Source organism: Neovison vison, chromosome 6 (genome assembly GCF_020171115.1).
Source record: "Neovison vison isolate M4711 chromosome 6, ASM_NN_V1, whole genome shotgun sequence".
Lineage (NCBI taxonomy): Eukaryota > Metazoa > Chordata > Mammalia > Carnivora > Mustelidae > Neogale > Neogale vison.
In genome coordinates this window covers 67,308,705-67,324,402 of record NC_058096.1, presented here as the reverse complement: position 1 = coordinate 67,324,402, position 15,698 = coordinate 67,308,705, and the positions used below count along the sequence as shown (strand labels likewise).

General features: G+C 32.5%; 1 protein-coding gene across 6 annotated transcripts in view; it reads right to left on the bottom strand.

Annotated features, from left to right (window-relative positions):
* The window catches only part of STXBP5L (syntaxin binding protein 5L), a 415,834-nt gene that overhangs the window by 163,987 nt on the left and 236,149 nt on the right, over positions 1-15,698 (bottom strand). For all 6 annotated transcript variants that reach the window (XM_044251475.1, XM_044251473.1, XM_044251477.1 and 3 more), the window contains exons 11-12: positions 9,349-9,503; positions 4,140-4,212 (exon numbers count right to left, since the gene is read on the bottom strand). In XM_044251475.1, coding sequence (XP_044107410.1) covers positions 4,140-4,212; positions 9,349-9,503 — 228 coding nt within the window. The remainder of the gene's footprint in view (positions 1-4,139; positions 4,213-9,348; positions 9,504-15,698) is intronic.

Here is a 15,698-nt window from a genome sequence, read left to right as displayed (position 1 = left end):
TGACCATTTCAATATATTCAGAAAAACATTTGACAAAATACAACATCCATTCCTCATAAAAACTCTCAACAAAGTGAGATTAGAGGGAATATACCTCAACATAATAAAGGTCATAAATAAAAAAACCCACAGCTAACATCATACTTAATGGTGAAAATCTGAGAGCTGAAGAGAAAGGTGTCCACTCCTACCACTTTTATTCAACATAGTACTAGAAATCCTAGCTGCAGCATTCAGACAAGAAAAACAAAACACATCTAAACTGGTAAGGGAGAAGTAAAACTGTCATTATTTGCAGATGCCATGAGACTATATATAGAAAACCCTAAAGACCATCAAAAAACTACTAGAATGGGTAAATTCAATAAAGTTGTGGGATAAATAATTAATACACCAAAATCTGTTGCATATCTATACACCAATAATGAAGAAGCAGAAAGACAAATTTAAAAATAATCCCACTTAAAATTGCACCAAAAAGAATAAAATACCTTGGAATACACTGAACCAAGGTAATGAAAGACTTGTACTCTGAAAACTATAAAACATGATGAATAAAGAGGACATAAATGAATGGAAAGATATTCCATGCTCATAGGTTGAAAGAATATTATTAAAATGTCCATACTACCCAAAGCAATCTTCACATTTAACTCAATCTCTATCAAAATACCATCAGCATTTTTTATAAAACTAGAAGAATCTTAAAGTCTGTATGGAACCACAAAAGACCTCAAATAGCCAAAACAATCCTTTTTAAAAGATTTATTTATTATATTGGAGAGAGACTGGTGGGGAGGGGCAGAGGGAGCGAGAGAATCTCAAGCAGACTCCACACTGAGAATGGAGCCCTATGCAGGGCTCAATCCCCCAAGCCTGAGATCACAAGCTGGGCTGACACCAAGGGTCAAATGCTTAACTGACTGTGCTACCCAGGTGCCCTCCACCAAAGTAATCTTGAGAAAGATGAACAAAACTGGAGGATCTCAACAGATTTCAAGATGTACTACTAGAACTGTAATAATCAGAACAACATAGTACTGGCAAAAACAAAATAAAACAAAACAAAAATCCAAAAAAAACTCAAGACACATAACATAGTCCAACAGAACAGAATAGAATGTCCAAAAATAAACCCACATTTATATGGTCAATTAATCTACAACAAAGGAGGCAAGAAGACACAATGGAGGAAAAACAGTCTCTTCAAATAAGGTGCTATGAAAACTGGACAGCTACAAGTAAAAGAGTGAAATTAGACCACTTTTTATGCCATATACACAAATAAACTCAAACTAAAGACCTAAATGCAAAACCTGGAACCATAAAACCTTTGGAAGAAAACATAAGCAGTAATTTCTTTTACATCTGCTGTAGAAACCATTTTCTAGATATATCTCCTCCAGCGAAGGAAACAAAAGCAAAAATAAACTATTGGGACTATAACAAAATAAAAAGCTTTTATGCCAATGAAGGAAACAATCAACAAAATGACAAGGTAACTTACTGAATGGGAGAAGACATTTGCAAATGATATCTCTGATAAAAGGTTAATATCCAAAATATATAAAAAACTTACACAAATCAACACCAAAAACCTCTATAAATAATCTGATTAAAAGCAGACACTTCTCCAAAGAAGACATAAAAATAGCTAACAGACACATGAAAAAAATGTTCATTGTCATTGGCCATCAGGGAGATTCAAATAAAAATCACAGTTAGATACCACCTTACACCAGTTAGAATGGCCAAAATTAACAAGACAGGAAACAACTAGTGTTGGAGAGGATGTGGAGAAAGGGGAACCTTCTTACATTGTTAATGGGAATGCAAGCTCATGCAGCCATTTTGGAAAACAGTGTGGAGTTTCCTCAGGAAATTAAAAATAGAGCTACCCTATGACCTTGCAATTGCACTACTGGGTATTTACCCCCAATATACAGATGTAGTGAAAAGAAGGGCCATCTGTACCCCAATGTTCATAGCAGCAATGTCCATAATTGCCAAACTGTGGAAAGAGCCAAGATGCCCTTCAACAAATGAATGGATAAAGAAGATATGGTCCATTTATACAATGAAATATTACACCTCCATTAGAAAGGATGAATACCTTACTTTTGTATCAACACAAACAGGACTGGAAGAGATTATGCTGAGTGAAATAAGTTAAGTAGAGAGAGTCAAGTATCATATGGTTTCACTTAATTGTGGAGCATAAGGAGTAATATGGAGGACATTAGGAGAAGGAAAGGAAAAGTGAATTGGGGGATATCAAGAGGGGGAGATAAAGCATGAGAGACTGTGGACTCTAAGAAACAAACTGAGGTTTTTTTGGGGGGGATAGGTGAGCCTGGTTGTGGGTGTTAAGGAGAGCACATATTGCATGAAGCACTGAGTGTGGTGCATAAACAATGAATCTTGGAACAATGAAAAAAGAAAATTAAGAAAGGGCAGAGGACTTGAACAGACCTTTTTCCAAAGACCTACAAATAGCTAATAGACAATGATAAGATGTCCAAATCACAAGTCACTAGGAAATGCAAATCAAAACTACAATAAGATGTCACCTTACACTTGTCAGAATGACTAGAATAAAAAAGAAAAGAAATAACAAGTGTTGCCAAAGATGTAGAGGAAAAGAAACCCCAGTGCACTGTTGGTGGAATGTAAATTGGTACAGCCACCATGGAAAACAGTATGGAGATTTTTCAAAGAATTAAAAATAGAAATACCATAAGATCCAGTAGTCATACTAGTGGGAATTTACCCAAAGAAAACAAAAACACTAATTAAAAAAGATGTATGCACCCTATGTTTATTGTGGCATTATTTCCACTAGCCAAGATATAAAAGCAATCTATATCTATCTGTTGATCTATCGATCTATCTACCAAATATTACTTAGCCATAAAAACTAATGAGATATTGATATTTGTGACAAAATGGATGGCACTGGAAGATATTATCCTAAATGGAAGAAGTCAGACAGATAAAAATACCACATAATTTCACTCACATGTGGAATCTAACAAACAAAACAAGCAAAGAAACAAAAATACTAGAGTCATAAATACAGAGAAAAAGCTGGTGATTGCCAAAGGGGAAACAAGGGGCTTATAGGTGAAATAAAGGGGATTAAGAGCTACAAACTTTCATCTATGAAATATGTAAGTCACAGAGATGAAAAGTACAGCATAGGGAACATAGTAAATAATACTGTAATAATACTGTAACACAACAGATGGTGATTACACTTACTGTGGTAAACACTGAGTAATGTATAGAACTGTTGAATCAATACGTTGTACACCTAAAACTAATATAACATTGTTGTTAAATATACTTCAATTAAAAAAGGAAAAAAGTAAAGGAAAGTCAGTTTCATGCCTATCATTTACAATAAAAATGTATAGCAAGAAGACAGTGTTCATCAATTTCATCTACTTTTGCTGTCCATGCAGTGGAGTTGAGAGAGCCACTCTAATGCAGTATTTTATATTTGATACCATTGCTTTCAACGTAACAAGAAAGAAAAGAAAGTGAAAGAAGACCTCCATCTTGTCTACCCTCCAGACCCTGTTCTTCTGATTTTTGCAGCAATAGTCCAATAATATGTGCCATTTTTCTGTGGTCAATAGTCTAACAGATGGCCATACAGTACACTGTACAAATTTTCATAACAATTGTGTTTGTTTAGGTTAACAGCAGACACGTGATCCAATTTATGTGTCTTCAGTCTCCAAATGCATCTTTCTAAATATCTGGTGTTGCCTTTAAAATGTGTTACAATTTTGGGGGCACCTGGGGCGCTCAGTCGATTAAGCGTCCACCTTCAGCTCAGGTCATGATCTCAGGGTCCTGGGATCGAGCCCCGCATTGGGCTCCCTGCTCAGTGGGAAGCCTACTTCTCCCTCTGCCTGCTGCTCCCCCTATGCGTGCATGCGTTCTCTCTCTCTCTCTCTCTTTCTCACTATCAAATAAATAAATAAAATCTTTAAAAAAATGTGTTACATTTTTATTTACCATCTATATTTACCGTCTATTATATACTGTCAGTTATCTATAAGATTTTCCTATATTTTAAATGTAATGAATAGAGTATAAAAACAGTATTAATCTGTAAATGAATAACTTACTTGCTTTGTGTCAGATCAACTACAATGAGATCTTTCTCCAGAAGTACTACAACAGCATATGGTTCTTGAAATTCTACAAGTAAAAAATAAAAAGTGGAAGTTTTCATATTACATATTATATAAAACACTGAACTTTCATCTCCTTTATCTCCTTACAAATGTTATTTAAATGATTTCAGAAGACCAAAATATGAGCCAAAGTAATAAGTAACAAAGAGCACTTTAAATAAATAATGTTTCTCAGACTTAGTATTTAAGATTATAGTGAATATGAAAATGAAAAGTTGAATAAGCATAGAGTTAAACATTTCTCAATAATCATGAGGCAGTGATAGTAGATTATTTGAAGAGAGTCTGTCATTTCTTTCTCACAAACATTTATCTTATTCTTCCATAACCTTCTAGTTTAGATCTGATTTCATGTGTACAAGGAGATGTTCTTAGGACACAGTAATCTGCCTTTCTGAGCTGTGATACATTTTTCACCTCCCTATGAGAGCAACACTCCTTATACTAAAAAATTTAATTTCAATTCAATGTGATTTAACATGTACTTAAAGATATGTCCCTAAGAGTATATACCTCAAAAAGACAGGGAATCTCAGGATAGTTTAGGATTTTCAAATTCCTAAACTGTAACCCCCTCCTTCCTTCCAATATGTTCCACCAAGTATTCTCAGAACAAAGGGTTTATGGAAAATAAAATTGACAAGGTCCTTACTCTCATGGAATTTACATTCTAGGCATGTATACAAACCATGAAGAAGTAAACAAATAAGATAAATTCAGAGAATAATGTGAGCTATCAAAAGAAATATCAAAGGTAATGTTGTAATAAATGACTTTTGGGAGAGCACTGATTTAGTTATTGTGGTCAGGGAAGACACTGCTTTCCATCTATAATAGAGACTTATAAGGAAAGGCACAGTTAAAGTGCTCTCAATTTAAGGAAAAAGTATTTATAAAAACATCTTACATCATGATATTTGATTCTCAATAGCTAGAACAGGTATGACTATTTTTCATTTCATAGAGAAAACTGAAGTCCAAAGAGGTTATGAGATTAGCACAAATTTACAAAGCTAGTTAACTAAAAAGGTGGAACTTTAACTCAGGCCTTATGATTCTAAATTCTCATGTGTTTTCATTATTCCAGCAGTTTATACTAGTTCCTTTAAGGGTATTTAATCCTAAACTCAACAATCATTTGGTAGGAATTTTATTGAGAGTATTCAAGTCTTAGGTGAGAAACTGGAAAAGATGGCCTTCACAGCCCTTCATAGGTCTTTATCATCTTGAGAGGCTATAGAACCTATAGACAACCTTGAGAGGCTATAGAACTTATTCATATTTAGAAGTCACATGCTACAAGAAAAAGCTAGAAACAGAAACCCAAAACTGAGGAGTATACCCTTGTTTGGGTGTATGTCTATATGACAATATATAGTCTTCATACTGTTAGCCACTCAATCTGTTCTCAAACTACTCCCTTATCTAATAGAGTTGTTTTAAGTTTTCAACATTATTTTAGTATTTCTGAATTTAGGGTTCTTAGGGTTTGGGCTTTTTGTTTTGTTTTGTTTTGTTTTGGTTGGTTGGTTTGTTTTTCAGTTGAAAGACACTGGAGTTCCATACTATTACTTTTTTTCTTTGTCTTCTCTCTAGGGCAATCATTCGGAAGCAACTTCCAAAAATACAATACTGAGACATTGGCATGAATAAGCAAAATTCACAATCATTTTAGGTAGTTACAGCTGTTTTGTCACTTTAGATAGATACATCTGTTTTAGATTATTATTGCTTCTTTTCAAATAATAATGGTAGCAAAATTTCACCTTTGTAGAAGTACTTGGTATACTGCAGTAATCTCTGAATAAAAAGATTTCTTTAGGAGTCAGTATTAGGTTTAATTTTCTTTCTATTATTTATTAACAGTTTGATCTTAGGGAAATTCATTAACTCAATTAAATTAATTCAGTTTCTTTACCCATTGATATGGCAAAATAATAGCTACCTTAGACTTTTATGAATATTAGATGTATATGAAGATGTTTAATGCAAAGCCTGACAGACTACACGCTCAGTAGATGCCAATAGTATCACTTCCTTATTAGATTGGTCTATTTTTGAGCAGACTCAGTCTTTTAACTTTAACCCCAACAGGTAAAAGGTTCCATCATAATTACTATTTCTCTGAAGAGAAATGCATTATTTATGACACTTGTAAAAGACCAGATTTAGTTAAATGTAAATGTAAAATTGAATAATTCTGAGTATGGGTGCTTAGGTACTGTAGGGAATACCCTTTGAGATAAGAGACATTTGTGTTCTTTGAAAAAACAAGTTGAATTGATTTGTCAAATGTCATAAATGATTTATTAATATTAAAAATTAATAAATTTATTTTGTGTAACATATGCATAAGATTTATCACTATATGGCTATAAAGAAGAATAAAGTTCCATTATGGAATCATACTCAAAATATACTGTTAAGTGAAAAACAGCATAATATGGAATAACATAGAATATATTCTCATTTGTACAAAAAAGAGATAATGTATACATAGATAAGCACACATAGATATATGCATAAACTTTTGGGGAGAATACATAAACTTAGAAATAGTCGCTTCTAGAAGGGCAGTGATAGTAGGGTCTTCTCTGTCACTTTCATGTATTATTGTTTTAGCCAGAAATAGTGAACTACGTTTATATTTTATGAGTAAAGTTAAAGTATTTCTCTTAGCTCCTGATAAATAAAAATTCCATCCTCATTATCACTACTCTGAAAAACAAAGACATTTTTGTGGCTTGGAAGTGATTAGACATAGTTACAATATATTCATAATTTACTTAATATTATTAGAAATTATCCTAACATCTCTACTGATGTGTAGAAACTTATATATACACACACACACATAAAAATATGTGGTTACAGAGATCAAACACTATCACTCTCTATTACCGGCACATACATTTTTCTCCAATGTCTTTTTATAGGAGGTGTTTTCCTAAATTCAGCTTTTGGTCTTTTGTTTGTTCTTTATTCCTTTATCATTCATTCTCATAACTCCAAAGAACACCTATATTCTTATAATTCATAAATAAATATCAAAAACCTTTTCTTTCTCTTTATCTGCTGTCCAAGCAACTCTATTGACTTATAATCAGACATCTTTTTCTCTTTCCGAAAACTGTTATTATTGCATATGAAACCACTGTTCTTTTTTTAAATTTTATTTATTCATTTGAGAGAGAGTGAGCAAGCAGGAGTGAGATGGGGGTGGGGGAGGCAGGGGCAGAAGAAGAGAGAAGCAGGCTCAATCCCAGACCACTGGATCGTGACCTGAGCTGAAGGCAGAGGCTAACTGATTGAGCCACCCAGGTACCCCTGAAACCACTATTCTTAAAATATGTTCTCTTTGACTCATCTATCATGTCACTCTCTAAACCTGATTGGTGACCAAATTCAGTGGGTTTCCTCTTTCCATTCCTACAGGCAGCCCTGTGTTACAGATCTTGATCATTTTAATGAACATTGTCACAGAAACCTCTAAGTTGGAATATGGAATTTAAGATTTCAGTGTCTATTCAAACCCATAAACTCCTTTTTGGCAAATTTTACTAAAAATGTTGCTTTCTTTCATCTTAATATTTTCTCAAAATTCTTCTATTTCCAAATACCTCTAAAAGGCTTTCACTTTTTTCTCTAACTTGATCTCACTCTAGTAAACCTTAACAAGTTCTAAACCTTTACTCAATATCCTTTTCAAGTGCCAAGTCATTCTTCAAAGTCTATCTAAAGCCTACTTTTTCCATGAAGCCTTGCAAGAATATTTCAGCTATTGACTATTTTACTACCTATAAGTTAGTATATTATGTAAACTCTGACTCATATAACTCAGCACTTAAATTTTTTAAACTTAAGTCATAATTATCTCCTTCATCCAACTAGATTTTATGTGATTTGATATCAGAGATCGGTTTCATACTTCATCTGTATTCTCAATAAGCCCTTGTAGTACTAAGGCCATAGAAGCATCCAATAAATATTTGTTGATTAATTAACAGCACAGGTAACTTGTCTGTCCCAGCAACTTTGGAAATAAAGTGCCACATTGTTATTTCATATCAATTTATCCCAGCTTTAAATATGAAACTAAAGAATTTAAAGCCAATTAATACAGTTGTAATAAAACAATTTATAGATCTTCATAGTTAGAGTATGCTCATTTTGGCCTTCCAATAATCATGTGGGGTTAATATTATTATTCTCATTCTAAAAATGATAAATCTAACTCTTAAAAGTAAAATGACTTATCCAAGGTCACCTAGCTAGTGAATGACGTAGCTAAATCATAAAACCAAATACTGTGCCTCCAAGTCTAGTGTTCTTTCTCTTACACACGTTCCCTCTTGAAATTGTAGTTATACACACACACACACACACACACACACAAACATACATACTATGCATACTACATTGTTTTAATACACACATACCATGTTGTTTTAATCATAAACTCATATTTTATGTTTCAGCCTTCTCAATTTTTAGATTCTATTACTAAAAGATTTCATTATTATTATATTTCATTATATAGTTTGCACATAAATTTAGTTTTTATGTTTACAAAAAGTCTTTATATTTAGGATGCATCTCTCCTCTGGAAAACTCTTCTAATTATTCTCAAAGAAATAAATCACTAACCACACATCAGCAATCCTAGAGTAATCAGAGGTGCTGCAGTTGCATCTGAAGCAAAGCCAGATGTGAAACAGATGCACTACCACCAGAGTTATAGATCACTGATATCAGGTAAGTGCTTTAACTTTGATTAGTGTTGGAATGGGATGGGTGGAGCTGGTCTAGGAGAGGCTATTAGGAGACCTCAGATTCCCCAAGTGATTTCACCCTGGACCCCTATCGGACCCTCCCAGCTCAGCTTCCACCATCCTTATCAAAGTTTAAAGCACTTACCTGATATAAGAACCTGAAACTCCAGCACTGCTGTACTACATTTGTCTTACTTCCAGTTTGTCAAGTAGGTACAATTGCGGAACCTGCTCCAGCACCTGTAGCTCACAGTGTTGTACCACAGTGGATGTCAGCTGCCAAAACTAAAAATATTTAAGCTTAATTTTATTAGGAACTTACTTCAAGAATGATTTTCAACATTAATAGTTTAATATTTGTTACTTACCATTTGGATAGGGTGTTTCACATAAAGTAAGAAATTCGACAATAGGATGATCCATTTCAAGCACTGTAATTGCTTTTCCATGCATGATGGTTAAACTTGGTCTTCTGCAAGCTTTGTCATAAGACAGTCCACCAGAAAATATTATGAATGGTTCACTGCATAGAAAAAAAGTTAATGAGATTGAAAAGTCCTTTAAGATGATACAATATCATAAGACTGAACTAATGAAGAGTAAGTTTGGTAAGGATTATACACAATACAATTTGACAGCAAATATCTTTCTTAGTCCAAAATGTCTCACCCCAATAATTTCCTATTCTACCATTTCCCTTTTTCTAGTTGTGAATTCTCACCATTAAAATTACTAATGAATCAGTCTAAAAGTGATGAGGTGTGTTGGGGAAAAGGTAGAGAAGTTGGGAGGAAACAGAGGTGCTCATCGACTCAAAAAGACATCTCTACATGTATTAGTTGATTCTCCAAACTCCGTATCACTACCATTATATTAAGCTATGTTAATTTATCATATTGACCATTGGCATGTGGGTTCAAAATTCCTAAGGGATAAAAGAGGCAAATTTCAATATAAAATTAAATGTGATAATAGCAAGCCCAGAGTGGGAGAAGGTAACATAAAAATTCTATGTAATGGAGTTTCTGTGAGAAAAGGGTTATGATAAAAAGATGGAGAAATCTCTGAAAAACAATCTGAGGGGTTTGAAGTGGCGGGGGGCTGGGAAGTTGGGGTACCAGGTGGTGGTCATTATAGAGGGCACGGCTTGCATGGAGCACTGGGTGTGGTGAAAAAATAATGAATAATGTTTTTCTGAAAATAAATAAATTGGAAAAAAAATTAAATAAAGCAAAAAATAATAATAATAATAAAAGATGGAGAAATCTAAGAACAAAAAATATGTTTTTCCCAATTTTTCTTTGGGTCAGCCAGTTCTATCTAGCTGCTAAAACTAACATCAAACTTTCTAGGTTCTGTTAGTTGCAAGATACAATTAGATAAATTGAGTAGGGCTGAGATTACTATAAAATACTAGTTGTTAGAAAGTTATAAAATAGGGTCATAATTTTTCACTTTTCTTAAATTAATACTATATCTCTAGTTTATGTATATAAAATAAAATAAAATATGTTAATGTAATATTTTAAATAAGTAAATATCAAACTGAAAATACTCTCCAAAAGTTTTTTTTAAAAAGAACTAGACAATTATTTTACCAAATTCTTTGAGAATATATGCTTCTCTAAATAATTCATTTTATTTATTCACTAAAGAACCTAAAAAATTCTAAAATTCTTAAGATTCTAAATTCTAATTCTGAGTCTAATTCTAAGAGATTTTAATTCTAAATTCTAAGAATTCAAGATTCTAAAAATCACTCTATAATTCCTTTTCTCTTTCATTTCATACTGTACATGGTACTCAACATTACCAATGGGGCATTTGCTAATATTATTAGGGTGGCTATATAACAAGAACAAAAAGAGCTTTTAAAAAGTTTCCATTAAAATCTACATATAAAATGTGTATACTGATTTTTATTTATAATTCTGTCTTAATATTTTAACATAAATATTTGAGTTGTAAGCTAAATACGAAAAATATAAAAAATTTATTTTCCTTGAGTCCTATATTAGTTGATGTGAGTTAGTCTTGCTTCAGTAATTTGGTGTACTAAATTACCAACCTAGTAATGGTGGTTCTAAGCAGCAAGTTTTTTCCTATAAAATAAATACTTATATTATTAATACTTCTCTAGATTTAAAAGTCATTTCTAATGAAATTAGTAAGTGTTCTTGCACATTTTTGTGTTGCTTTGTTTTACAACAAATGTCATGACTTAGAAAATATATTATCTTTTCATACATATTGAACTAACTATCTGCTCCAAGTGTTAGTAAGGTCATAAGTATCTATTTTTTTCCATGTAAAAGGGGGGTAAAGTTAATCTCATCTCCCAGTGCTCATCCAAATATAGGATAAGAAGCAATTTATTCTTCTTTTTTTTGGTAAGCACAATGGAAAAGATGGCCTTGTTATATTGGAAGAAAGCAAAACCTTTTCTGCTTTTATTATGAATGCATCAGAAAACACTGGGTCTGAAGTTAATTACCGATATATATGCACTTCTCTGTAAGCTACTGAATGACTGAACAAAAAGTTAATTCCTCAGGAAAATGCTCAGGAAATCACTCATCTATAATTGCATTAGATACTTAATTATCACATTAAATTCTCATAAGTATAATCCTCATTTTATTAATGAGGTTAAATAACAACTAAGCAAAAAACCCAAAAGAAAACATATCTGTCAGATTTCAAAGCCTATTCTCCTAAACAGATTTCAAAGCCTATTCTCCTAAAAAGTACTGCCATTAGCAGATGAGTCTGAGATTAATACAGGTGAAGTTGTTTAGAGGCAAGCAACTATGGAATGGAAGGATAAAAAATGAAATCCAGACTCCAAAGTACATGTTTTTTACTTCTAGTGTAATGTTTCTAAAACTGTGGAATATAACTTTAAAAATGTTCTGAAAAAAAGTTTTTTTTAAAGGTTTTATTTATTTATATGACACAGAGAGAGAAAGAGAGCACAAGCAGGGAGAGCAGGAGAAGGAGAAGCAGGCTCCTAAGCAGGGAGCCTGATGTGGGGCCTGATCCCATGACTCTGGGATCATAACCTGAACTGAAGGCAGACACTTAACCAATTGAGCCACCCAGGTGTCCCTGAAAAATACTTTTTAATTTCAAATTTGACAAACACTAACAAACCATATCTCCCTTTTGAAATTTTATATTTCAGGCCATATAGCAAAGATTCTAAGAAGCTATACAGTAAAGAATCCAATTTACTTTCATATAACCCAGAATATCTTAGATCTCTCAAATGTATTTGATTATAGATTCCTAATTTTCCATGAATACAGTTAGTGATCAAAGGGACACAATTTGATAAATAATATACCATACTAAACTGACCTTTACTATTTAATATTTACTACAAGTGTATCCTGGTAGACTGATCAGATGGATTATTACCAAAAAATAACTGCCTATATAATTAACAATGTCTTCATACATAAAGAAAACATTAATAAAAATTAAAAATTATTTTTTACAAGATTTTATTTATTGGACAGAGAGAGCCAGAGAGCACAAGTAGGGGAAATATCAGAGAGAGAAGAAGCAGGCTCCCTGCTGAGTAGGGAGCCCAATACAGGACTCCATCCTAGGACCCTGAGATCATGACCTGAGCTGAATGCAGGCATTTAACTGACTGAGCCACCCAGGCACCCCGAAATTAAAGATTATTGACAATACCTTGGATAAATCCCAAAGGCATTATGTTGAATGAAAGAAGATAGGATCAAAATGTTATGTAATATATAACTGTATTTATATGACATCTTAAAAAGACAAAACTATAGTGACAGGGAACAGATCAATGGTTGTCAGAGGTTAGAAGCAGAGAGAAAAGTATAAGTATAAGGACAAAAGGAGAGAATTTGGGGGGTATGGAAATGTTCTGTATTCTTATGTGGTGGTGATTTCAGGCATCTATACATGTGTTAAAATTCACAGTATTGTACACCAAAAGAAAAAAGTGTTTTACTGTATAATTTGTAAAATAAATATAGAAAAAGCATTAAATTCTTTTCTCAGTGAAGGCAACAAGATTAAGCAATAAACCATGCAACATAATATAGTACATACTAAAACAACATTTACTGAATATTTATGATATTCTGGGTATTGTGTGAAGAAATTTACTTGTGTTATTGTATTGAATCCTTATAATATCCCAATGAGAAAACTACTATCATTCTTACTTAACAGATGGATATACTGAGGCTTAGAGAACTTTACACATGAAGTCTACCAATAGGTGGCCATGATAGAAAGGGATTAAAAGACAAGCAAAAAAGTAATTTTTATTAATTACAGAGAACTTGAAAATGTTAGTGGTAGCAGGTAGAGAGATCATTATTCCTTTTTTTGAATAGAATAAATTAATTAAGCAGAGAGGTGACTGGGGACCAACGATTCTTAAGCAGAATGGTTCTTTATCCCTAGAAATGTAAAGCCAGTTTGTGAATGGTTGATCTAATATGAATTAAGCAGAGCAAACCCCTTGCATCCACTACCTGTGCAATCCTTTGAGACCCTATTGCTGCAGCATATTTAGTAGAACTCTTCTTAAAGTTCTTGCTCCTGCCACAGCCATCCCAATTTTTGACTTCACAAAGTTTCTACTGTGTACTAGATGGAGCAGAGATATATCTATTTATTGTCACTTCTGGGGTATGGCCCATTTTACTGTCAGAATATCTTTTAGTACTCAGTTTTGGTGCTCCTCTGCTGTTTAGTCTCTTTGTATACTGAGCTGTGGAACCACTGCTTGTAAAGGTGACTTTTCTAATACAGTAGTAATCACAACAAACATACACAACGTACTGAAGTGCACAGTAAGTGGGATGACAGTAATTATAATCAATAATATATAATTATTTCACATTAGAAATCTGAAGAATTATTTCTACACAAAATTGGGTTACTAATTACTAGAATAACTCATTAAATTAGTATCAGTGGAATAACTTTAACAACATGAAATGTCATGGCTTTGATGACAATAGTAACTTCTTTTTTGTTTTTGATAACTTATTTTTATCAAGAAACCCACTATGTACCACTCATTAAACTTATGACATTACACACTTTATGCATAATTTCACTTATTCTTCACAAACGTCACAATGAGATAGGTATAATTAATGAGGAAATTAAAATTTTAAAGAGTTAATTAAAAATTTCAAGGTCACATAGCTGTCTTGCCCCATATGCCACAGATCTTAATAATTATGTTACACTGTCTTGACTTGAATCCCTGATTCCTAAAGTACCTTCTCTTTACCTTCACCCTTTTCTTACTCTGTGTGTCAATCCTATTATCCTCTCAGGTATCCCCTTTCCCAAGAAGAAATTTACTGATCTCTCTTCACCATTCTCTCCACCACCCACCCTCTAGGCTGGGTTAGGTAACCTTTTGTTGTGCTCTCATAGCATATCTCTATAAAAGCACCTCACATGTTACACGGAAACTACTAGTTTATGACCTTACTTCTTCTACTAGACCATAACAGATTCAAAAGCAAGCAGTATCCTCTTTCACTTTAGTACATCAAACAAGTAGTAAGTAGTAATAACTAATAACATGTGTACATAATAATAATATATGTATATATAGAAAATGTTTCCACATTAATATACACATATATGTATATATAATATATATGTAAAATATTTCCATCCATAATAATTAAATTTAAAATGTTTTTATACTTTAATTATAGTAGTACAAAACTGTGGTCATTTTTACTACTTATGTTTAGTAACATTCGACTGGACTAAGGAGTTATTGATCTATCACATGTGTATGTACACACATATATATGTGTGTATATATATATATATATATACGATTGGAAAAATATATACATAAAGTGTATTTATATACAAAATATATACCATATATTATAGTTTATATATATAAGGAACTCATTAAAAATGGCCATATTTTTATACTATTAAATCTTTCAAAGAGCAGGTGTCATACATCTATAATACTGAGAATACATTCCACGTGAACATGTAAGTAATATAAAGTAGAATTACCCAATTTAGAGTTAAAATAAAATTAAGGTTTAGGCAAGATTTGTAATTACGGTAATTCTGGATGAGAATATTGCCATTAATAATTATTATAAGTAAAAAAAATTCTTGATTTATAGGATAAGTTTGCTATATATATATATAACATTTTTATATATTATTATTCAATTTAATTTTCTATATCTTAAAATTTAGTACTATTATATTAAGCTAATTGATATAACTCTTTATTTTTCCAACTAACTATAATCTTTCCAAGTTCAGAATGTAAAATCATGAAGTACAGAGACTTGGTTATGTATTTAATTCTTTCACATGCAGTACCAATAGTTATGCTTCTGCTTAATAATACTAAATGAGGGGCACCTGGGTGGCTCAGTGGGTTAAGCCTCTGCCTTCAGCTCGGGTCGTGATCCCAGGGTCCTGGGATCGAGCCCCACATCAGGTTCTCTGCTCCATGAAGAGCCTGCTTCCTCCTCTCTCTCTGCCTGCCTCTCTGCCTACTTGTGATCTCTCTCTGTCAAATAAATAAATAAAATGTTTAAAAAAAAATAATACTAAATGATTCCTACTTATAATGTACATGGCCCAAAAATCTGACATTGTTAAATTTTGTGTACATAATATTCATCTGAATATTCATAAAAAGTTAACATAATTAGAT